Raw genomic sequence first — 18,492 nt, 5'->3', positions numbered from 1 at the left:
CCTTTTATGCAGGTTTCTCCCATTTATTCACAGCCTAGATGTCAATGACACAGCAGGGCCACTGTCCTATGAGGACAGCCCTCCAGCCAATCACTCTTGGGTGCATTCCTGTAATGAAGGAGACTAAGTACAAGGCGTTTCGGGCACCTCCCTCACTTCATGCCCCTGCCACACACGCTGGAGCCAGAGGCGGGCTTCACTCGTGAATCTCGCCAAAGACAAAATGAACAAAGAGACCAAACCTGGTTTGGCACGCAAAGTAAATCAGAAGAAGGACCTTTCCACCAAGAAATGGTGAAAAAAGAAGACCGGGCCATTTTGACAAAATGGGCACGCCTCGGTGCCTTAATGCAGCTGCAATTGCAGCCCACAGTAAAAACACACAATGGTAGTAAAAAGTAGACCACTGCCACCAGCCATTAATTGTAGAAAGGGTAACATAAAAATGTTACACGAGAAACTAGACAAAGGGGATACTAAGTAATCCCTCCAGCACCCTATTGTAAGATAGTGGGTTCTTGGTCTAGAAAGTTACAAAATGAAAGTAAAGTCAATTTCACATCACTGCTCTTGGAAACAGAGTTTCACCAAGAGAAGGTATTTAGACCTTTGGGAAATTTAAGAGACTTCCCTGTGCCGCTGCACTGAATTGCTTTGTGTCACAATGTAAAGATGATGCCTATGGAGTTTGTCAGAATCCAAATCGCAGAGAAATACATGAGAGAGTAGGAAAAAGGTCTCACTCTCTCCAGGTTAGAAATTAAAAGTCCTAAAGTCCAGCAAAATAAGGTAGAAGGGAATTAGCACATGTCTGAGAATTCTCCCTAAAACTACCAAATGCCCACTTCAACTTCACCAATCGTGTCAACTCCAGAAGAATTAGAGGTTGAGTTGTTGCTGCCCAGATTCAAACCTCAGACCTGTTGGCTACACATAGATTTCTTCAGTCGGTGCAATTACCTACACCATTGTGTGCTGCCCTATTTGGATAACATTCACAGATGCACAGGATTCCATTTCCTCTTGCTAACCCCCATATCCAGCCTTACCCTCTCCCTTTCCCCTTACCTTGCTCTCCTTTCCTGCAGCCTTTGCAATTGTGTTAGAGTTAATAAGGGTAAAGGGTTTGACAAATGTACCGGTGCGCTTCAATAGCCACCTATAAAGTTACTAAAGTGATGGCCTGCTGCGTTCACCCTTCTCCAAAGCCCATCCAGTAGAACTCTGATTTGGTGACAATATCCTATAGTTTTAGACGGATGGTGACTTGCGCAGTGCCCGAAAGAGATGTCAATGAGAAAAAATCCAAGCAGATACTGAGGTAACAAATATAAACGTGGTAATTCCACAAATATGTTTAATCGGATTTTGAACAGCAGACACGTGTTTCGACCACATTGGTCGTCCTCGAGGCTGTCTTTTACAGACATGATACACAAAACCTTAATATCAAATCATGATCATTTAAAGTATCCAAGACATATTGAATTTTGAAACAGGGTGGAGTTACCCATACGATTCAATATTTACAAAGGATGTATAATCAAATAAAATAAAACAAAAGAGGAGGTAACATACAGAAAAGCAGTTGGTGGATTCAAGGTTGGGCGGAAAACGGACAAAGAAACAAAATCAAACACTGAATGAGAAAACATTCTTAGTCATACAGTGAGATCTCACTAGTTATTCCAAATGGCAAAAATATATGTGCCAAACCTCATTTGCTCCAGTGCCTCTAAAGGGATCAATTGTAACAGCAGGACAAACCATACAAACAAGACAGATGAAAACCTTGTTTATAACAAACCCACATTCCCCCTTCTCAGGGAGTGTTCTGTGTAGTGTGGATGGGTGCAGAAAGTTCAGGATGGTGAGGATGCACTGCAGAAAGGTCATGAGTAGTAAGAGAGATTCTGGGACAAGACTATGCAAGACTATTAATCTCAAAGATCCAAGCAAGGGCTGCAGATTGCTTTGTGAGGGAACGGGTTGGTACTATGTTCCTCCTGCATCTTTTCCCTCAATGGTTAGCAGTTGGACCTAGATCATCCATACTTGGTCTAAGGATATGTGCCTCAACTTCCAGGCCAGCAGATCAGGTTTTGGATGCAGAGAAAGCTCCTACATGCACAATTTCTCTGGCGAAAAGGAGAGGTCCAATGCAAACACTCAATGACATATGTACACAGCCCAATGCTTCCTTCCAAAATGATTTATCCCTGGGGTATTCCCAGAATAGGTGTGTTGTGTCAACGTCCCCTGGATTTGGCCACGATGACAGCTGAGGTTGGAGTGTGCAAGGCTAATTTTCGACATCCTTTCTGGTGTTCATCACACCTGAAAAAGAAACTTCTGCTGTTAGGGTTTCAGGTTTGTGTTGTGTTAGGAGTGACATATTTACCTCCAGGCATCTCCACTAATTGTGCAAATAACTAACTCCAGGAAAGATGACCACAGTGCTCTTCGAATGGCAGAGCCTCCCAGGGATGATAACTCTCTACGCTGCTGACACCATGATCCACATGATGGAGACCAATTTCTGCAGTGACGTAGGGTTGCCTATACCCCTAGTCACCAGCCGAGCCAGCCTAGGGACGACTTCCAGAAGCGTGCCATAATGTTAGTTTTCCCCGCTAAGCCAACTCATATTTGACTTTCAAGAATTCAAAAACAAACAAGACTTGGCCAAACCAACTCTGTCTCACATTCCAATGATTGCACTAATGGGCGTAGTTACTAAATGTGATGGAATTCAGTGACTTGAACTAGAAAGGGTGAAGCAACGAGCCATCCCCAAAGGAAGCCAAACCTTTGATGTACAGGCTACACACACAGTTCTCTGGCAGGTTCGCAGCACATGGCATTATCCTAAAACTAGACATGTTGCGACATGTTCGTCTGGTGCCATAGCTCTCTTGTTGCTCTCTCTGTTGCCTCACCATTTCTTCATAGGCAGTCCTGGCACAGGTGATTGTCAGTTAGGGGGCATTACGCCCTTTCTTCTATCTGATTACTGGCCTGGTACTGAACTGTATCAGAGCTCTTTAAAGTGTTAAGGTGGGCATATTGGAAATCACTGCACCCAATGCCTCAACAGTTGTGCAAACTAGATATTACTGAGGCACCATGCCATAATGGGTTGTAAAAAGTAGTTCCATCTGAAAGAGGCCATAAAGCTAATGTATATGTTTGCCAACTGTACATATGCCCTGGCCCAATACAAATCTTGTCCCATCCATAGAATCAAATCATTATTAAACTGTGCTTCTTGGTTGGCTGTTTTTATGTTTATGATATGATATGATATAAGTCATTTATAACGCGCCTGTACACAGGTGTTTATAGGCGTGACAAGACCAGGAAGGGTAGACAGAGGGAGGACAAAACAAACGATCTTACCAGGCCTTGTGTCATTCAGATCGTGCACGTGCGATACGCAGGGTGCAGGGGGAGGGGAAGTGCAAGGGAGCGGGAAGAGGGAAGTGCAATCAGTGCAGCATTGCTCGGAGTAAGTGCAACCAGGGCAGCACGGCTCTGGGTATGTGCAAGGAGGTGGGCGACTGTAGGGTTCCAGATAAAGCTCTTAAGTGTGCGGTAGGCCCGGAGGCAGTGCAGGGGCCACTGGTCGTGGAGGAGCCTGGACCCAGTGTGACTCTGAGGGTAGCAAGGCAACCAGTCAGTGCAGCAGACAGGTAGGTCGGCAGGGGAGAGAGAGAGAGACAGCGGAAGCAAAAAGAAGTTCTTGGGCTGCTTCCAGTACTTCAGGTGGTACAGCTCAAGTTTGAGAGGGGTAGAGAGGCCATTCTAGAGGGATATACAGTGTTAGAATACTAACCCAAGTGGTCTCTTGATGGTTTCCTTTGGGGTAACAATGCTGGGGTCTCAGGAGACTCTGCTGAGTCTGAAACCCAGCTTCTAAGGGCATGCTTGGCATCTGTAGACTTCTCATTAAGCTACGATGGGAAGTGTTTTAGAGCTTCTACAAAAGATGGCCATCTATGCTTCAAGTTCCATACATCTTTACTGCTTCAGCCCAGAGAGCCCTGCTTTCCCATTCTACTTTGGTGAATACATAGGGACAGATTCTCAACAAAAAAAGGTGTGGAAATCTGAGATGCGCCACAAAAGCACCATGAATAGATGCATCACATTCACAGAAGTGGGCATCTCAGAGACGCGCCCGTTTATACGAGGAGTGCAAAATATGGGGAAACACATGCTCAAAGTGGAAGGAAAGCATGCAAATACACCAGAACATGCATGCAAAGGGGGAGTGACCACAGCAAGTGAGCAGAGATGCACCGAAATCCTGATTCACAAAACCAGGGCACAGAATTTGCTCCAAAAATGCACTTTGACATTTGCTCCATTTACAAGTGGAGCAATTGTCCCAGAAAAGAGTTCAAGTGACCTATCTAACCACACAGAGCACCCTGATCACACCAATAACACAGTATAAAAACTGAGCACAGACAGATGGGTACACATTTCCAAAATGGCTAATCCAGAAGACATGATGCTGTTGCACCGACTGATGAGGAGGGTGATTGTATACGGGAGGATCACCATATTTAAACGGGCTGATGAAGCAGTCACCCAGAGGTACCTCTTCCCACTGCATGTCATACTGGAGATGATGAGTCAGTGAGAGGGGGCCCTTACCACACCCACAATGCAAGCCCATGCTATACCACCACTAGTCAATGTTCCCTGAATTCCCATTGAAAAGGCTCCTTCCAGGTCACCACTGGCATCACAGTGGTGATATCGTAATCTTCACAGTCACCGGCCCTACGCAAGGTCTTCAACATGGTCCTTACATCTGACAGGTTATGTACAGGCATGCCTCGTTATGCATGTACCAGGCCAAAGTTAGTGTGGGCATTTTACGATGTAGCTGAGTACTATGCATTTGTGTTGCCATTGATTGCACCCATGTGGCCCTCATACGTCAGCAGCCACGTGTACAGGAGTGAGAGGACATTGGGAAGTGGAAGACTTTCCATGCGGGTGTCTAGCAATCACATTGTCAATTTCTGCACTATATTAAATAAATGCATAATCCTACTCCCCATCAACACAATCATTTGATATAATAGGTTATTTATAATGCGCTTAATACCCAGAGGTTTCTAAGCGCGGACCCGGGGATCGAACCTGTGGCTCTCCGTGTCATTTTGTTCCCAAGGTGAACACGTTGCCCCTGAGCTATCCTCCCGAGACAAATTCCTGAATGACATAGCAACACTACCTCCAGAGACATTGAAATGTAATACACTTCCTCCGCGGGGAAGCGATCTACTTGACTAAATAAAGTTTACAAATATGCATTGTTTTATTCGCAGATGTATTATGCACATGGCACAAAAAAGAGAATGACCGGTAAACAACCTGCCCGAACTACTTTGCTTGCATTTTTTTTTAGCATAGATGCACTCTTCTGGGGGCATCCGATGAGATGCACATGTTTTCTGGCACACAGTAATCCTGTCAGCATTTTCACATGAAGTGGGCATCTGACAGATGTGCCAAAATCGTGTGCATCTCGTATGCGTCATTAAATGCCCACTCCTTTGCACCTCTTTTGCAGCACAATTTGCGCACCCTTCGTCACCGGCCATGTTTTGTTGTGTGAATTTGCCATCTCCAATGAGATGCACCATGACCCAGATGCATCTTTGCGCCATGTCATTGATATGACCGTCCTATAGAAACTCTGGCCCCTAGTGCTAATCTCTGTCTGGGGTTGGTGTATCGAGGGAAACTATTGATGAAGAATTGGATGCAAATCCTGCACCTAATGGTGATGCAGTCATTCTACAGCACCAGGTGCACATGAAGCTCCCGGCTCATTCTGGTTACAATGGTGAGGGGGGCAAGGGGGACTTTCACATAATTACTGCCAATGGGGCTGGAACCCGCGGCTATATCAGAAGCTGGTTTAAGGGAAACATAACCGCCTTATGATGTGACCATGTGCCATATCATAATGATACACGGCAAATGATGGTAGTACCTCAGCATATGTTGTTAAGAGGAGGAAAATGGTGTGGTCGGCGGGATATATGATGGCAGTGCCTCAGGGTGCTGTACCTAATACCTTCACAAGTGCCAAAACTGTGGGCTTTGCCAATGTGCATTAGAAAGTGGAACTTGAATACTACCCTGCCCTTACAAATGCACAATACATAAATACATACTCGAGGGTACTCCCATACCATACAGGCCACCTGTACTCTCAGAACCATCCTCACCCATGGCACGTGCTCTTAGTCCCGGCTTCTGTGCACTCTCAGACACTGCCCCTCTCCACAGCTCTTGTTTTTGGCTTCTAGAGATGCCAAGGCCTGTGTGATCCATGGGACGGACCTGAAGGACATGCCAGCGGAACAAATGGACGAAATCCTGCAGAACCACACCGAGATCGTCTTCGCCCGCACCTCGCCTCAGCAGAAGCTCATCATCGTGGAAGGCTGCCAGAGACAGGTCCTGTAGGAGGCTCAAATCCCCTCCTAGGCATGCGGCCTCAGGGGTACACAGGGAAAACCACTAATTGATAATAGCGAACAACTTTTCTAACGAATCAAAAAGAACGAAAGGAGGTCGAATTTTTGGTTAAACGTATATATGTCGGTGGGGTAAGGGATTAAAACAGGTGGGGAGGGGGTTGTGTGGGGTAATAATGCTAGGGGAAACTGGGGGGGCTGCAACATATTATTTGATTAGTTGTAATCACATGGAACCACGGCTCAGATCATAGGCTCTCAGCCATGCAATAGGCTGTGGGGACGTGGGTCTCCATTTCAGGTGTAATTTAGAATTGACTTCCAAAGACATTGCCTTAATGTGCACCAGCCTCAGCTCCACGTACAGCGCCTCCCGTCTCTGCATCTCCCTGATCACCCTTTGCCTCCATCAAGCCTACGTCTCTCTCGCAGTCTCTCCCTCTCTCTCATGCGCTTTCCCTTGGGCTCTCTTTATATTTCTTATCCCCGCTCTCTGCGCCTCTCTCTTCTCTTGACACCTCTCACTGTCTCTTTCCCAAAAATAGGGGGCCATCGTGGCCGTCACAGGGGATGGGGTGAACGACTCGCCGGCCTTGAAGAAAGCGGACATCGGTGTGGCCATGGGCATTGCGGGCTCAGATGTATCAAAGCAGGCGGCCGACATGATCTTGCTGGATGACAACTTTGCCTCCATAGTAACCGGCGTGGAGGAAGGTGAGTACAACCCTCCGGCAGACATGATCTTTTAGTTGGCTGAGTTTGGTGAGTGGTGATGACATGGTCATGTTGCTAGAGGCTGCTTCAGGGACTTGCATTAGATATACAGGCAGCAAGATGGACCATACAAATTTAAAAACACAAGGCTCACTGATGAGTGACACAGGTGTCTGGGATCCAGCTCATCTCCGCGCAGCGGCAGGGCTACAAGGGAAGTCTATCCTTGTACAATAAGGTGCTTTATCACCCTCAATCACAATGTGTAAACTACAGTTTATAAGTACTCTCACTTTATTTGTGATAAAATGCATACCATTTCTGATTAGCTGCTCAACATTGGAGGTTGGTCCTGATTCTCAGTGCTGATAATTTTGCCAAGTAAGCTAAGTGAGACTCAGGGAAATAAAGGGAAGATTGTAGTTTAGGGCTTCTAAATACTGTGGTAAACGGAGCACATCCGCCCCAAATGAACATTCACCCACTAATCTGTACGGAGATCAAATATCACCAGTAGGATCTTAAAGATCACTGAGCAGAGGCAGTGAAGTGCAAGGGAAGTTCAGTGTGAGAGATCCAGCGGCCATGTTGTGCTGGACCACTAGAAGAAAGGACATCAAATCATGGGTTTATGAAGTGAGTCCCTTTGGATTTCAGCTCTCAGGCTAGTCCCTCTAAAACCGGTGGCTTTTGGAATTCTCCAACCAGAGTTTTGCACAAGTCATACGGGACATGTGAGGTATGATAAGGGCTCCCCTATAGAAAAGCACTAGCACTAATGTTTGGCTTATCTGGTGTGCATGCGGGTCCTAGCAAGGCAAAGGTGTGGGAAAGAGGGAACTGGTATCTCGGTGCCAGAATACCTATGTTTACTCGGTAAGACTGGGAGGTGGTCTGTAAGCCTCTAGAAGATTTAGGCAGTTCAAAGTTGCTCCTCGTTCAGCTCCACAATGCTCTAAACGACTAGAATTGAATGGATTGTTCAACTAAACTGAAGCAGAAAAGAGAAGTTTTTTATTATTTATTATTTGTTTTGAATTCAGTAAAATCTTTACAAAAAGAAAGAACAGAATTTACAATATATTACTATTTTTAACAATTCAGTTCAATTTTCCTAAAATACAAATTCATCAGTGTTACAAATAAAAAAAAAACATCTTCTTCCCCAAAGAGAAATAGTACAAAAACCTACGTGGGGACGGAGATAAAAGAGCAGGTTTTAGAAAACGGCCTGCCATGTTTGCAAAAAGGACAGAGATGAGTCATGAAGGATGCAGAGATTACATACTTGTGTTGTCTGACAGGGATATTGCCCTGGCAAAGCTGGCCAACATTTGGCAATCCAGTATACCTCTGATCCATCCAATGAGGAATATGGTCTACGACATCTGCAGAGCAAAGTCTCCATTTTGGATGGATTTCATTTGAGGCAATTATTGTTCTTCCAACGCCTGACAACTTCACAGCAGTTTCTGAAACACTACAGTGTGGATCCCCTGTGGGTACCCGGTTGGATAACAATCTGGGTATTTTCAGTGTCCACGTAGAAAGTCAAATCTTGGGATGTGTATAAATAAAACAACAGAGCACTGTGGGAAGGTCCCTGGGGAGCCTGCACTCGACTACAATTGCAGCTGATTAAATAGAGGGAAAGGCCACCATTTCGGAGTGCCCTGTCAAAAAGGAGTGGAGCAAAGCTAGGGCTTTAGCTCTAATACCGAGTGGATAGATTCGACCCAGAACGGTGGGATGGTCGATGGTGTCAAAAGCTGCTGAGAGATGTAACAAAATCAGAGCTCTAACAATGCATTAATTCAACACTCTTCTGAGATTGTCGCTGGTCGCCATGACCACAGATTTGGCACTTCTACCAGGAAATATTCTGGCGTGACTGCCATCAAGTAGCAATAAATCCTCCACAAAAGAGCATAATTGGGGCGGCCAATGGCCTTCATAACTTGGCCGGGTAAGGAAGCTTGGAGATGGGGTGAACGTTGGAAGGGTTATTTGGGCGAAGGAAAGGTTTCTTCAACTGTGGGTTTATTCCTCCAGGATGTGCCCTGATAAATAAAATGAGGCATTAATAATGGTGCAAAGATCAGGAGTCATGCCCTTTGGGCTTCCTTATAGATGCTTGGAGGCCAAGCATCATGAGGTGCGCTCGCACGAGAGGCCATCACATCCAAAGGTTGAGATACTGAGATTGTCTGAAAACACGACAGAATAGGAAAAATATTCTCCAAATTGTCTTGCTGGTCGGGTAAATGTGCATGGGATTATTCTAACTCTGCGCAGATGTTACTAATTGTTTCCGAAAATAACCCCAAAACAAATTGTCAAATAACAATTGGGAATGCAGGATAGATCAACTGTGAAGCTTGACAATAATCCTGAATATTAGGACTGGTGAACACATGTTCTTATTAATATTTTTTATTGTAATTAATAATGCTTCAGGTAATTACACAAAACTAAAAAAAACAGATGTTTAGATTCAGGACTGTAAATTTTCATCCAAACGTGTTCGCCCTGTCAGATAGAATTATTAATGACCCTTTGGTCATCCAAAAATCAGGGCTTGCGAGGCTGCTGTACATTTCTTTTATAGAAATTGACTAGAAAATCAGAAGGTCTGGCTAGAGATGTGTTTGCTTCTTGGCTAGCAATTAGAGTGTTCTACCAAATTTTGTAAAGATGTCCTGGTGTAACATTGAACTCCTTCCCAATCGGTGGCGCCCCGTGTGCTGCCGGGGCTTTGAGAAACTCATCAATGGAGCTAACATGAAGAAATGGTTCAACGTTTTAATGGCGAGGCTGAAGATTCAGATGTTTGTTCATTCAAGGAGACTGCACTCACTGTTGCACATAAATGCAGCAGGAACACATAAATATATTCTTACCTTGGTGTTACAAAAATATAACCCGTTATACACAAGCTATGGATAGTAAAAGGCAGCAGAATTAAATAGCTGTACATATAAAAATACTGTTTGTAAAGTAATGGGCAAAATAGGGTCAGACTACAAGGTAGAAGATCCGCACACTCCAGTATTCTGCTAGAGGAATAATGATTAAGTGCTTCTTCCACTGAACGCTATAGATGAACATGGGTTCCAGGCCATAGCTCGAGTAGGGCTGTTGACTAAGATTGGTTTTGCAGCAGATCAGGGCCAGTGGCAGGTGCAGAATCTACGAGGTGGGATCGTTCCAAGGTGTTGTGTTCATGCAGTCCAGAAGCTAAGGCTCTGCACGGTAAGCTGGCCTTTGGAGGATTCTGGGGGATATTGCTACATCTTAGTCGTGGGTTTCAAAACAATGTACAAAGCAAAAGGGGACGGGTGCAGGGCTGGCCCCAATGCTGACTGGTCTCATCGGGACACCAACAGTTTTTACAGCTGTGGAACCCCGCAGCAAGTCAAGTGAGGTGTGCTCTATCTCCCCTGACCTGAAGAAGGCTGTGATCCCCAAAGGGGTCTTCTAAGTATGAAATCCCCACCAATGTATATATGTATATCAGCAAAGCGGCTGGGTAAGGGTGGGTGCTCTGCCGAGTAGGCCATTTCACAAAGATATTCACAGGCCTATTGCGGGCAACCAGAAGAGGTCACTTCAAGGATCTGTCTCTGAGACTACTCTTCTTTTGCAGAGAAGGTATAAAGACATGAGAGGAGCAGAGCACCACTGCTGAGCAAGGTGGCATTCATCACTAGGTGAAACAGATCAGGTTTCTAATGCAGGTGCAGGCAGTGGAGTCTCATTGGAAGGCCGTTCTATACTCAGAACTAGTTGAACCCCAACTGGCCAGTACTGATAATCCATTACCCCTTAGTTCATTCCGAATTGTTTATTGTCCAAACCACAGCAACCTTTCAAGCTGATCATCTGCTTGAAACAAGTCAGCACATGTTTCAACATGTTAGAAATAACCTCTTCTTCAGGGCTAAAATCACATTGGACTAAATTCCAGGGCATGTCCTGTCTAAGTCATTGCTGTGTCTCAAATTCCCTTAGTGGGTGGCATTTCATTCGCCCTTTCTGCTGAGAGTGTGACTGCATTGTCTAGCTTCTAACTTTTTCCTAATTTTCCACCATTGCCTGGTTCACTAGTTTCTCCATCTGAAGATCGTGCACTGCAAGCTGTTCATCATATACTGTGACTCAAATATTTGACATAACTAAATGCAAATTATGTAAATACCCTTTGAATGTTTGATGCGCTTCAACCTCCACTTGTGATGAGTAGTAGATTGACCTTGCGTACACTTTGTGATTGTTAACTCGCTGAGCCCCTCATTTAGGTTGTTAATTTATGCTATGTGACCACTAGTGAATATACTTTTTGTGACCTTACAATAAATAAGTAGTATACCAAGGACTCAATATCTGTTTTCTCTCCCTTTCTCTTTGTTCCATAAATCTATGTTTTTCCACCCCTTCGCTGCATGAACCTCTGCCTTCTCTCCTTTCCTGAACACTGTGGGAATATCTACTTTCTTTGCGCTCCAGAATGCATGAACGTCTGATTTGGTCTGCCCTCTGCCTGAATCTCTGATTCCTCTTGCCCTTGATTGTGCTTGTACATCTGATTTCCCTCTGCCTGCAATTTTGAATCCGATTTCATCTGCCTGAGCTTCCGATTGTTCTCCCTGCTCATTACACGTCTGAACACTGTACTCGCTACCTAGAACAATGATTCTTCTCTGCTCTGCCTGCACTACTGAGTTCACTTGCCCCTCCCTGCACTACTGAGTTCACTCGCCCCTCCCTGCACTACTGAGTTCACTTGCCCCTGCCTACACTTCTGATTCCACTTGCATCTATCAGAAATCTGGTTCACTTGCCTCTGCCAGAACTCCTGACTGCTTTTGCTTCTCCCTGAACTCCTGATTTTACTTTCTTTTGACAGAACTCCTATTTCCTCTTCCATCTGTTGAATATATGATTCCACTTGGCATTGATTTCACTCCTAATTTCTCGTCCGTATACTTGGCATTTTGATTCCTCTTTCACTGAATTGAGCTTCTAAATCATCTTCCGTTTGCTTGAACTTCTCATTCCTCTTCCCTTTACCAAAACCTCGGCGTCTGTTATCCTCTGCCTGACCATTTACTTCTTTGTCCTGATGTCTGAAGCTATGAGTCCTTTTACCTCTCCCTGAAAGTCTGATTCCTCTTCTCTGTGCCTCAATGCCTGATTCCTCTTACTACTGTCTGAATTTTATTTCTATGTTTATTCTTTGAACGCTCCATGTCTCTTCCTTCTACCTTAACATCTGATCCCCTTTCCTGATATCGAACATTTCTAATTCCTCTGCTTGAATCTATATCTCCTCTATCCATCAACTTAACCTCTGATTCCTCTTGCATGTGCCTGAAGTCCTGTTCCCTCTGCCTGAACTTCTGAGTTCTTTCTCCTTTGCCTGAACTTCTGAGTCCTCCTTCCTCTTCCTAAACCTCTAATTACGTTTGCCTTGGCCTGAAATGCTGATTCCTCTTCCTACTGCTTGAACTTCTGAGTCCTCTTCCCAATACCTCAACTTCTGACTTCGCTGCTGCTTGAAGTTCTGGTACATTAGCTATACATACAACACATGATCTTGTGACTCCCATTCTGATTATGTGGACGTTTGATTTCTCTCCTCTGCAGGTCGGCTGATCTTTGACAATCTGAAGAAGTCCATTGCGTACACACTGACCAGTAATATTCCAGAGATCACACCCTTCCTCCTCTTCATCATGGCCAACATTCCTCTGCCCCTGGGGACCATCACCATCCTCTGTATTGACCTGGGAACAGATATGGTGAGTGTGAAACCTGGGGACTCTGCTGCATGGAATTAGTTGACCTTGCCTTTGTGATCAGAATGTCATCTTATCTATCTGTGTATCACTCTGCATGGGATTGCACACTTGTTTACACACGATGCATCCTATACCAATTCCACTCTATATCAGTAGAGCCAAAGACTGCCATAAAAGTCCATATTTGATCCACTGTGTGAGCACATTTTTAACCCAATTAATATATCTAAAACCTTCCATCAAATACACTACAGTCTGCTTCTAAACAGTCACTAACCCCCAAATATATAACAAAGTAAGCCCTGGGAACCATCTGCTCTTGTTCCAGTGGGAAAATATCACGAATGTCCTTGTTGTTGAGCAAATGTTACGCTCTGCCCTCATGCGTTTATACAAAGACTTAAAAACACATTTCCTCTGGGTTGTATTGGAGCTATTCTACAGTCTCTATGCTTACTTCCGACAAGTCTACTGCACTTTGCTTCTCAATGCGCTCCGGAGTAGGATATTCCACTCGGGGTTAGTCTCTGTTGCCCCCTCTAATGTGAACCCCTAAGTGGTACAATTGGATATTATTAAAGTATTTGAGAATTGAAGAGAAAATAAATGAAGTAACCGAAAGCAGTGAGAACCTCTTAAAAAACGGACAGAATGTCCCATGTTACACAGGTCACAGTAAGGAGGAATATCATAGGAGCAAAAACAATAGTGACAACGTCCTACACCTGGGCCTGCCCTAACCTCTGATCTTCATAGTAATGATCTGTACCCTCACTAGCAGGTTAGGTTGAACTTTACACACTGGAGGCGGGACAAACCTGCCTATAGCGGATCTCCTTCTGAAGCGGTACAGACAGAATAAAAACAGTGGCCTTGAAGCTGCCCAAAGCAATGCCAGGGATTAAAGAATTCCACAGCTTTGCAGTCATCTCTTGGTACGCCGAGGCGTGTACCCCTTGCTCTTTGTGCCTATTGATTCAAGCTGCATCCCCAACAAAGCCGGAATATGTCTAGGCTTGTTTGTGTTCTGGCGAAGAGAGGATGTGCCTTAGGGGTTTGGATAGTATTGCTCTCATTGGTGGTAGGGCCAAGACTGTTTTTTATGTGGCTGGTACCCTCCTAAAAAGGCACAGACTGTTTAAAAACAGTTTAATGGAAGGTGCATCTAGGTAATGGTAGTGATTAGGATGGATTAAGGCAAAGCTTTATAGCCACCACACATTGTTATCCACATCTTCAGTTCCTACATCAATCATTCAAAAAGTACCATTAGCTGGATGTTAAATCAGGGATAATGGGCCTCATTACGACCCTGGCGGAAGACCATGGTGCTATTAGCACCATGGTCCATGCCGGTAAGTTATGACTCCGCCATGGAGAAAGGGGGAATTACCAGCCCATTACAAGGTTGGCGGGGCGGTAATTCCCCCTTCCCCCATAGGGCTCAATGGGAATGGGGAAGGCGCTAAGTACGGTGCCTCAAATTGCGGCACCGTATTTAGCACCAAGGTCCCTTTGCGGGTCCCTACTTTAACGGCTGGTCTACACCAGCCGTTAAGGTCGGGTCCCGCAAAGAGACCTCGTAATTAGGCGCTAATAGGTTAACGGTGCCGCAGCCTTTTACGGCACCGTTAACCCATTAGCGCCTGGGTCGTAATGAGGCCCAATGTTCCAAAGGGCCATTGAGAACATGCTGCATACTCATAGCTCCAGCTACTTCCAAAACAGAGTAATCTTGAATCCCGCCATGGCATCTGAAGTCTCTCTCTCACAATTCAAAGTGAAACTCTTGTGAGACAAAAGGAAAATAATAGGATTTGGGTTTTGTAACTCTTTCCACTTGTCATGTGCCCTAAACCAAACCTTAGCCTACTCTGAAAGAGACCTGCTGAAAGCCATCTTTGCAGGTAACAAGATGCGACTGCTGCCGAAAGAATTACCCAAGACACCAGCACCACAAATCCCTAAAGTAAAGGCAATTTTAGTAAGCATATTACTTGGGTACCCTATATAACCCTCAAAAACTTCCCAAACCTTTGAGTTTTTTGAGACTCTACTAGTTAATTCGTTTTTTTAAACACTCTCTGGGCCACAATTCAGAAAGAATCTTATCCCCACCTACTTTGGTCATGATCCAACAAGCAATGACTTTGTTCTGGACATATAGTACTGAAATAAAACTTAATTTTCTGCTCTCTTTAAGGATTACATCTATCTATCACAATAAGACTAAAATTCCTACTAGAAAATGATTGGCAGTCTCTCTTTATCCATTTCAGCATTGATTGCACCAGTTGTTGAGACCAGTGGTAACATCCTTGATCCTATTTCAATATTGAACAAGCTCAACAGTAGCTGACCAATGCTTTCGGCTTATTGGACCCCACAAAACATACAGCTGAGGAAAGGTTTCCAATTAACCAACTCTGGTATTCTCCATGTTTGCAGGAAGATAATGTAAATCTCCAGAAATCTGAACGTGCATGGCTAATTATCAAGTAAAACACAAATGTCATCTTAGTAAACAAAAATTCCAAAACTATAAAAAGAATATTCGGAATGCTAAAAGGTCATATTGAACGCCAGTATTTTCACTGCCAATATCTCAACTAAAAGTTTAAAATCATGGAAGATTTTAGAAATACAAAATGTGTTGAAGTGTAAATTATTCCTTAATCTCAACTCTACCAAGATATTGCCAACTTCTTTAAGGAGAAAGTTAACTCAATAAAACGTTAAATGCATTCAAAAGAAACATTTGTGGACTCAGAGGTCTTAGTTAATACCTGAGATTCAGAGTCCTTTACAGTGTCTTTCATTTCTCTTTGTTTTCTCACAAAAAAAGATATGCCTCATTTCATAGCCAGAGCAAAAACCCTGCGGCTCTCCAACAGGTCACTGCTTTGCCGACATCTTCAAAACTCACTCTTGGAGAGACCCATACGGAGCACTTATTAACAACTCGCTCAAACTCTGATAATTACCACTTCCGTTCAAACATGCTGTAGGTCCCCCCACTCTCAGAGATCCAGACCATCGGCAGCTAATATTAAAGCTCCTTGAAGCTGCTACTACAACCAAACTCATGAGCCATGTTGAGGCATCTGGCATCCTTTATATTAATCAGGACAGGTTCCGACTAGAATTCATCACTGAGTCAGTAGTGGTCTCCATGGGAATTACATCAGGGGGTTGGTAGATGGCCGAACTGTCCATCATCTTTGATGTCCTGGGTTTTAGTCTTAGCAGTGCACGGTGGTGGCGCGAGTTATGGTTGCTTAGCTTACCATAACTGGCGAATTTCAGGGGTTTTTCAGTTTTACTTGGAACCATAACGTCCCTTTGACAAAGTTTTTTCACTGAATTTCATATATATATATATATATATATATATATATATATATATATATATATATATATATATATCAGTGAAAAAACTTTGTTAAAGGGATGTTATGGTTAAGTTGCGCTACTAAAAACCTATGGAATTCAGTGAAAAAACTTTGTTAAAAGGGACGTTATGGTTAAGTTGCCCCCCATTCCCCGCTCATGCCCCGTGTCTGTCTCTTGTTGCCCCCTACCCCCTGCTCATGCCCCGTGTCTGTCTCTGTTGTTCCCCCCACCCCCCGCTCATGCTCCGTGTCTGTCTCCTGTTCCCCCCAACCCCCGCTCATGCCCCGTGTCTCTCTCCTGTTGCCCCCCACCCCCCGCTCATGCCCCGTGTCTGTCTCCTGTACCCCCCACCCCCGCTCATGCCCCGTGTCTGTCTCCTGTACCCCCCATCCCCTGCAGGCGTCCCGGTGTAGGAAGGAAAATCTTTTTGTCTTTTTTACCCCCCGGCGTTCCCACTTTGATGACATAAGATGTTAGTGGTCTTCATCTATTGAATAGGATGTTATGGTGACGTTGCACTAATAAAAACCTTTAAAATGCAGTAAAAAAAATGTTACAGGGGTATGGTTAAGTTGGGCTACTAAAAACCTATGAAATTCAGTGAAAAAACTTTGTTAAAGGGACCTTATGGTTAAGTTGCGCTACTAAAAACCTATGAAATTCAGTGAAAAAACTTTGTCAAAGGGACGTTATGGTTCCAAGTAAAACCGAAAAACCCTTGAAATTCGCCAGTTATGGTAAGCTAAGCAACCATAACTCGCGCCACCACCGTGCACTGCTAAGACTACCACCCAGGACATCAAAGATGACATCACAAATGTCATTGATGACATCACTGATGACATCACATGTCTGGCTCACTCTTTTTTCTTTTGCTGACATCTCTAGGCCACATGGTTTTCTTCAGTAACAGTCAGAAACTAAACATTTTATTTTATTTGTAGACGTATCTTTCAAGTAGATTCTTACAGTAATTCCCTTAGAGTCCAGTCACATCATATGAAACATATACATACGGGAAGACACAAGCTTGAAAGACAGCAATCCTTTTTGTGCATAAAGATAATCAATAGACTTATGAGCACTTTCTGATAGTTCTGTTGTTTTTTTTTTTATGGCTGTACTTTCCCTGTGGGTCCAATCACATCAAGTGATACATATACATAGGGTAAATAGCAGCTTTGAAACAGAGCAATCATTTATTTGCATGAAACTAATCAGTTAAGTGCTACTACTTGTGCTTTTTTGCTAACTTCACTTTCCCTGTATATACCCATATTGGTATGTGTTCTTGTGTCTTTGTGTTGAGTCTATAGTAATGCAATTATGTAATACATGTGTTTTATTAGCTATTTTATTAAGAAAACAATTATCATTTCATTATTCAACATATTAACATTACGAATATTACACCTTCATCTTGTACGCTGCACACAATGTTATGTTTCTGTATGAGTAGCTTAGTATAGTAAATAGAACCCCATAATAGAATGCTATTTATATCAATGCATCGTTCAATGCACTAATTAGGGTATGATATTTATTGCAATGACCCTTGACACTTGTTTCGCAACATTATAATAAGGATCCCTTGTACACATTTCATGAAAAGTTCATACACATGGGATGTCATAAGTGATGTCATCAATGACATTTGTGATGTCATCTTTGATGTCCTGGGTGTTAGTCTTAGCAGTGCACGGTGGTGGGGCGAGTTATGGTTGCTTAGCTTACCATAACTGGCGAATTTCAAGGGTTTTTCGGTTTTACTTGGAACCATAATGTCCCTTTGACAAAGTTTTTTCACTGAATTTCATAAGTTTTTAGTAGCGCAACTTAACCATAACGTCCCTTTAACAACGTTTTTTCACTGAATATATATATATACCCCACTGGGGGGGTCCAGTTGGTGGGGTGGCCACCCCTGCTGGACCTCCGACTCCCGACTGTAGCAGGGATGGGGTCTCCACCCGGCTGGCTGCATTTGTTGGGGCAGATCCACAGGGGGCCCTGTTGGCATCTGGGCCGGAAGATGGCACGGATAACGACTGGCGTATAGTGTGCACAGAGGAGGAGAG

At 44.0% G+C, this 18,492-nt stretch overlaps 1 protein-coding gene across 6 annotated transcripts in view; it reads left to right on the top strand.

Annotated features, from left to right (window-relative positions):
* ATP1A3 (ATPase Na+/K+ transporting subunit alpha 3) overlaps positions 1 to 18,492 on the top strand; it is a 330,819-nt gene that overhangs the window by 277,496 nt on the left and 34,831 nt on the right. For all 6 annotated transcript variants that reach the window (XM_069640928.1, XM_069640929.1, XM_069640927.1 and 3 more), the window contains 3 exons: positions 6,336 to 6,486; positions 7,052 to 7,220; positions 12,867 to 13,021. In XM_069640928.1, the coding sequence (XP_069497029.1) occupies positions 6,336 to 6,486; positions 7,052 to 7,220; positions 12,867 to 13,021 (475 nt within the window). The remainder of the gene's footprint in view (positions 1 to 6,335; positions 6,487 to 7,051; positions 7,221 to 12,866; positions 13,022 to 18,492) is intronic.

The sequence above is a fragment of the Ambystoma mexicanum genome, chromosome 1q (genome assembly GCF_040938575.1).
Source record: "Ambystoma mexicanum isolate Mex_15411 chromosome 1q, UKY_AmexF1_1, whole genome shotgun sequence".
Lineage (NCBI taxonomy): Eukaryota > Metazoa > Chordata > Amphibia > Caudata > Ambystomatidae > Ambystoma > Ambystoma mexicanum.
Note: the sequence above shows the minus strand (reverse complement) of the source record. Positions and strands in the feature narration are given on the sequence as shown.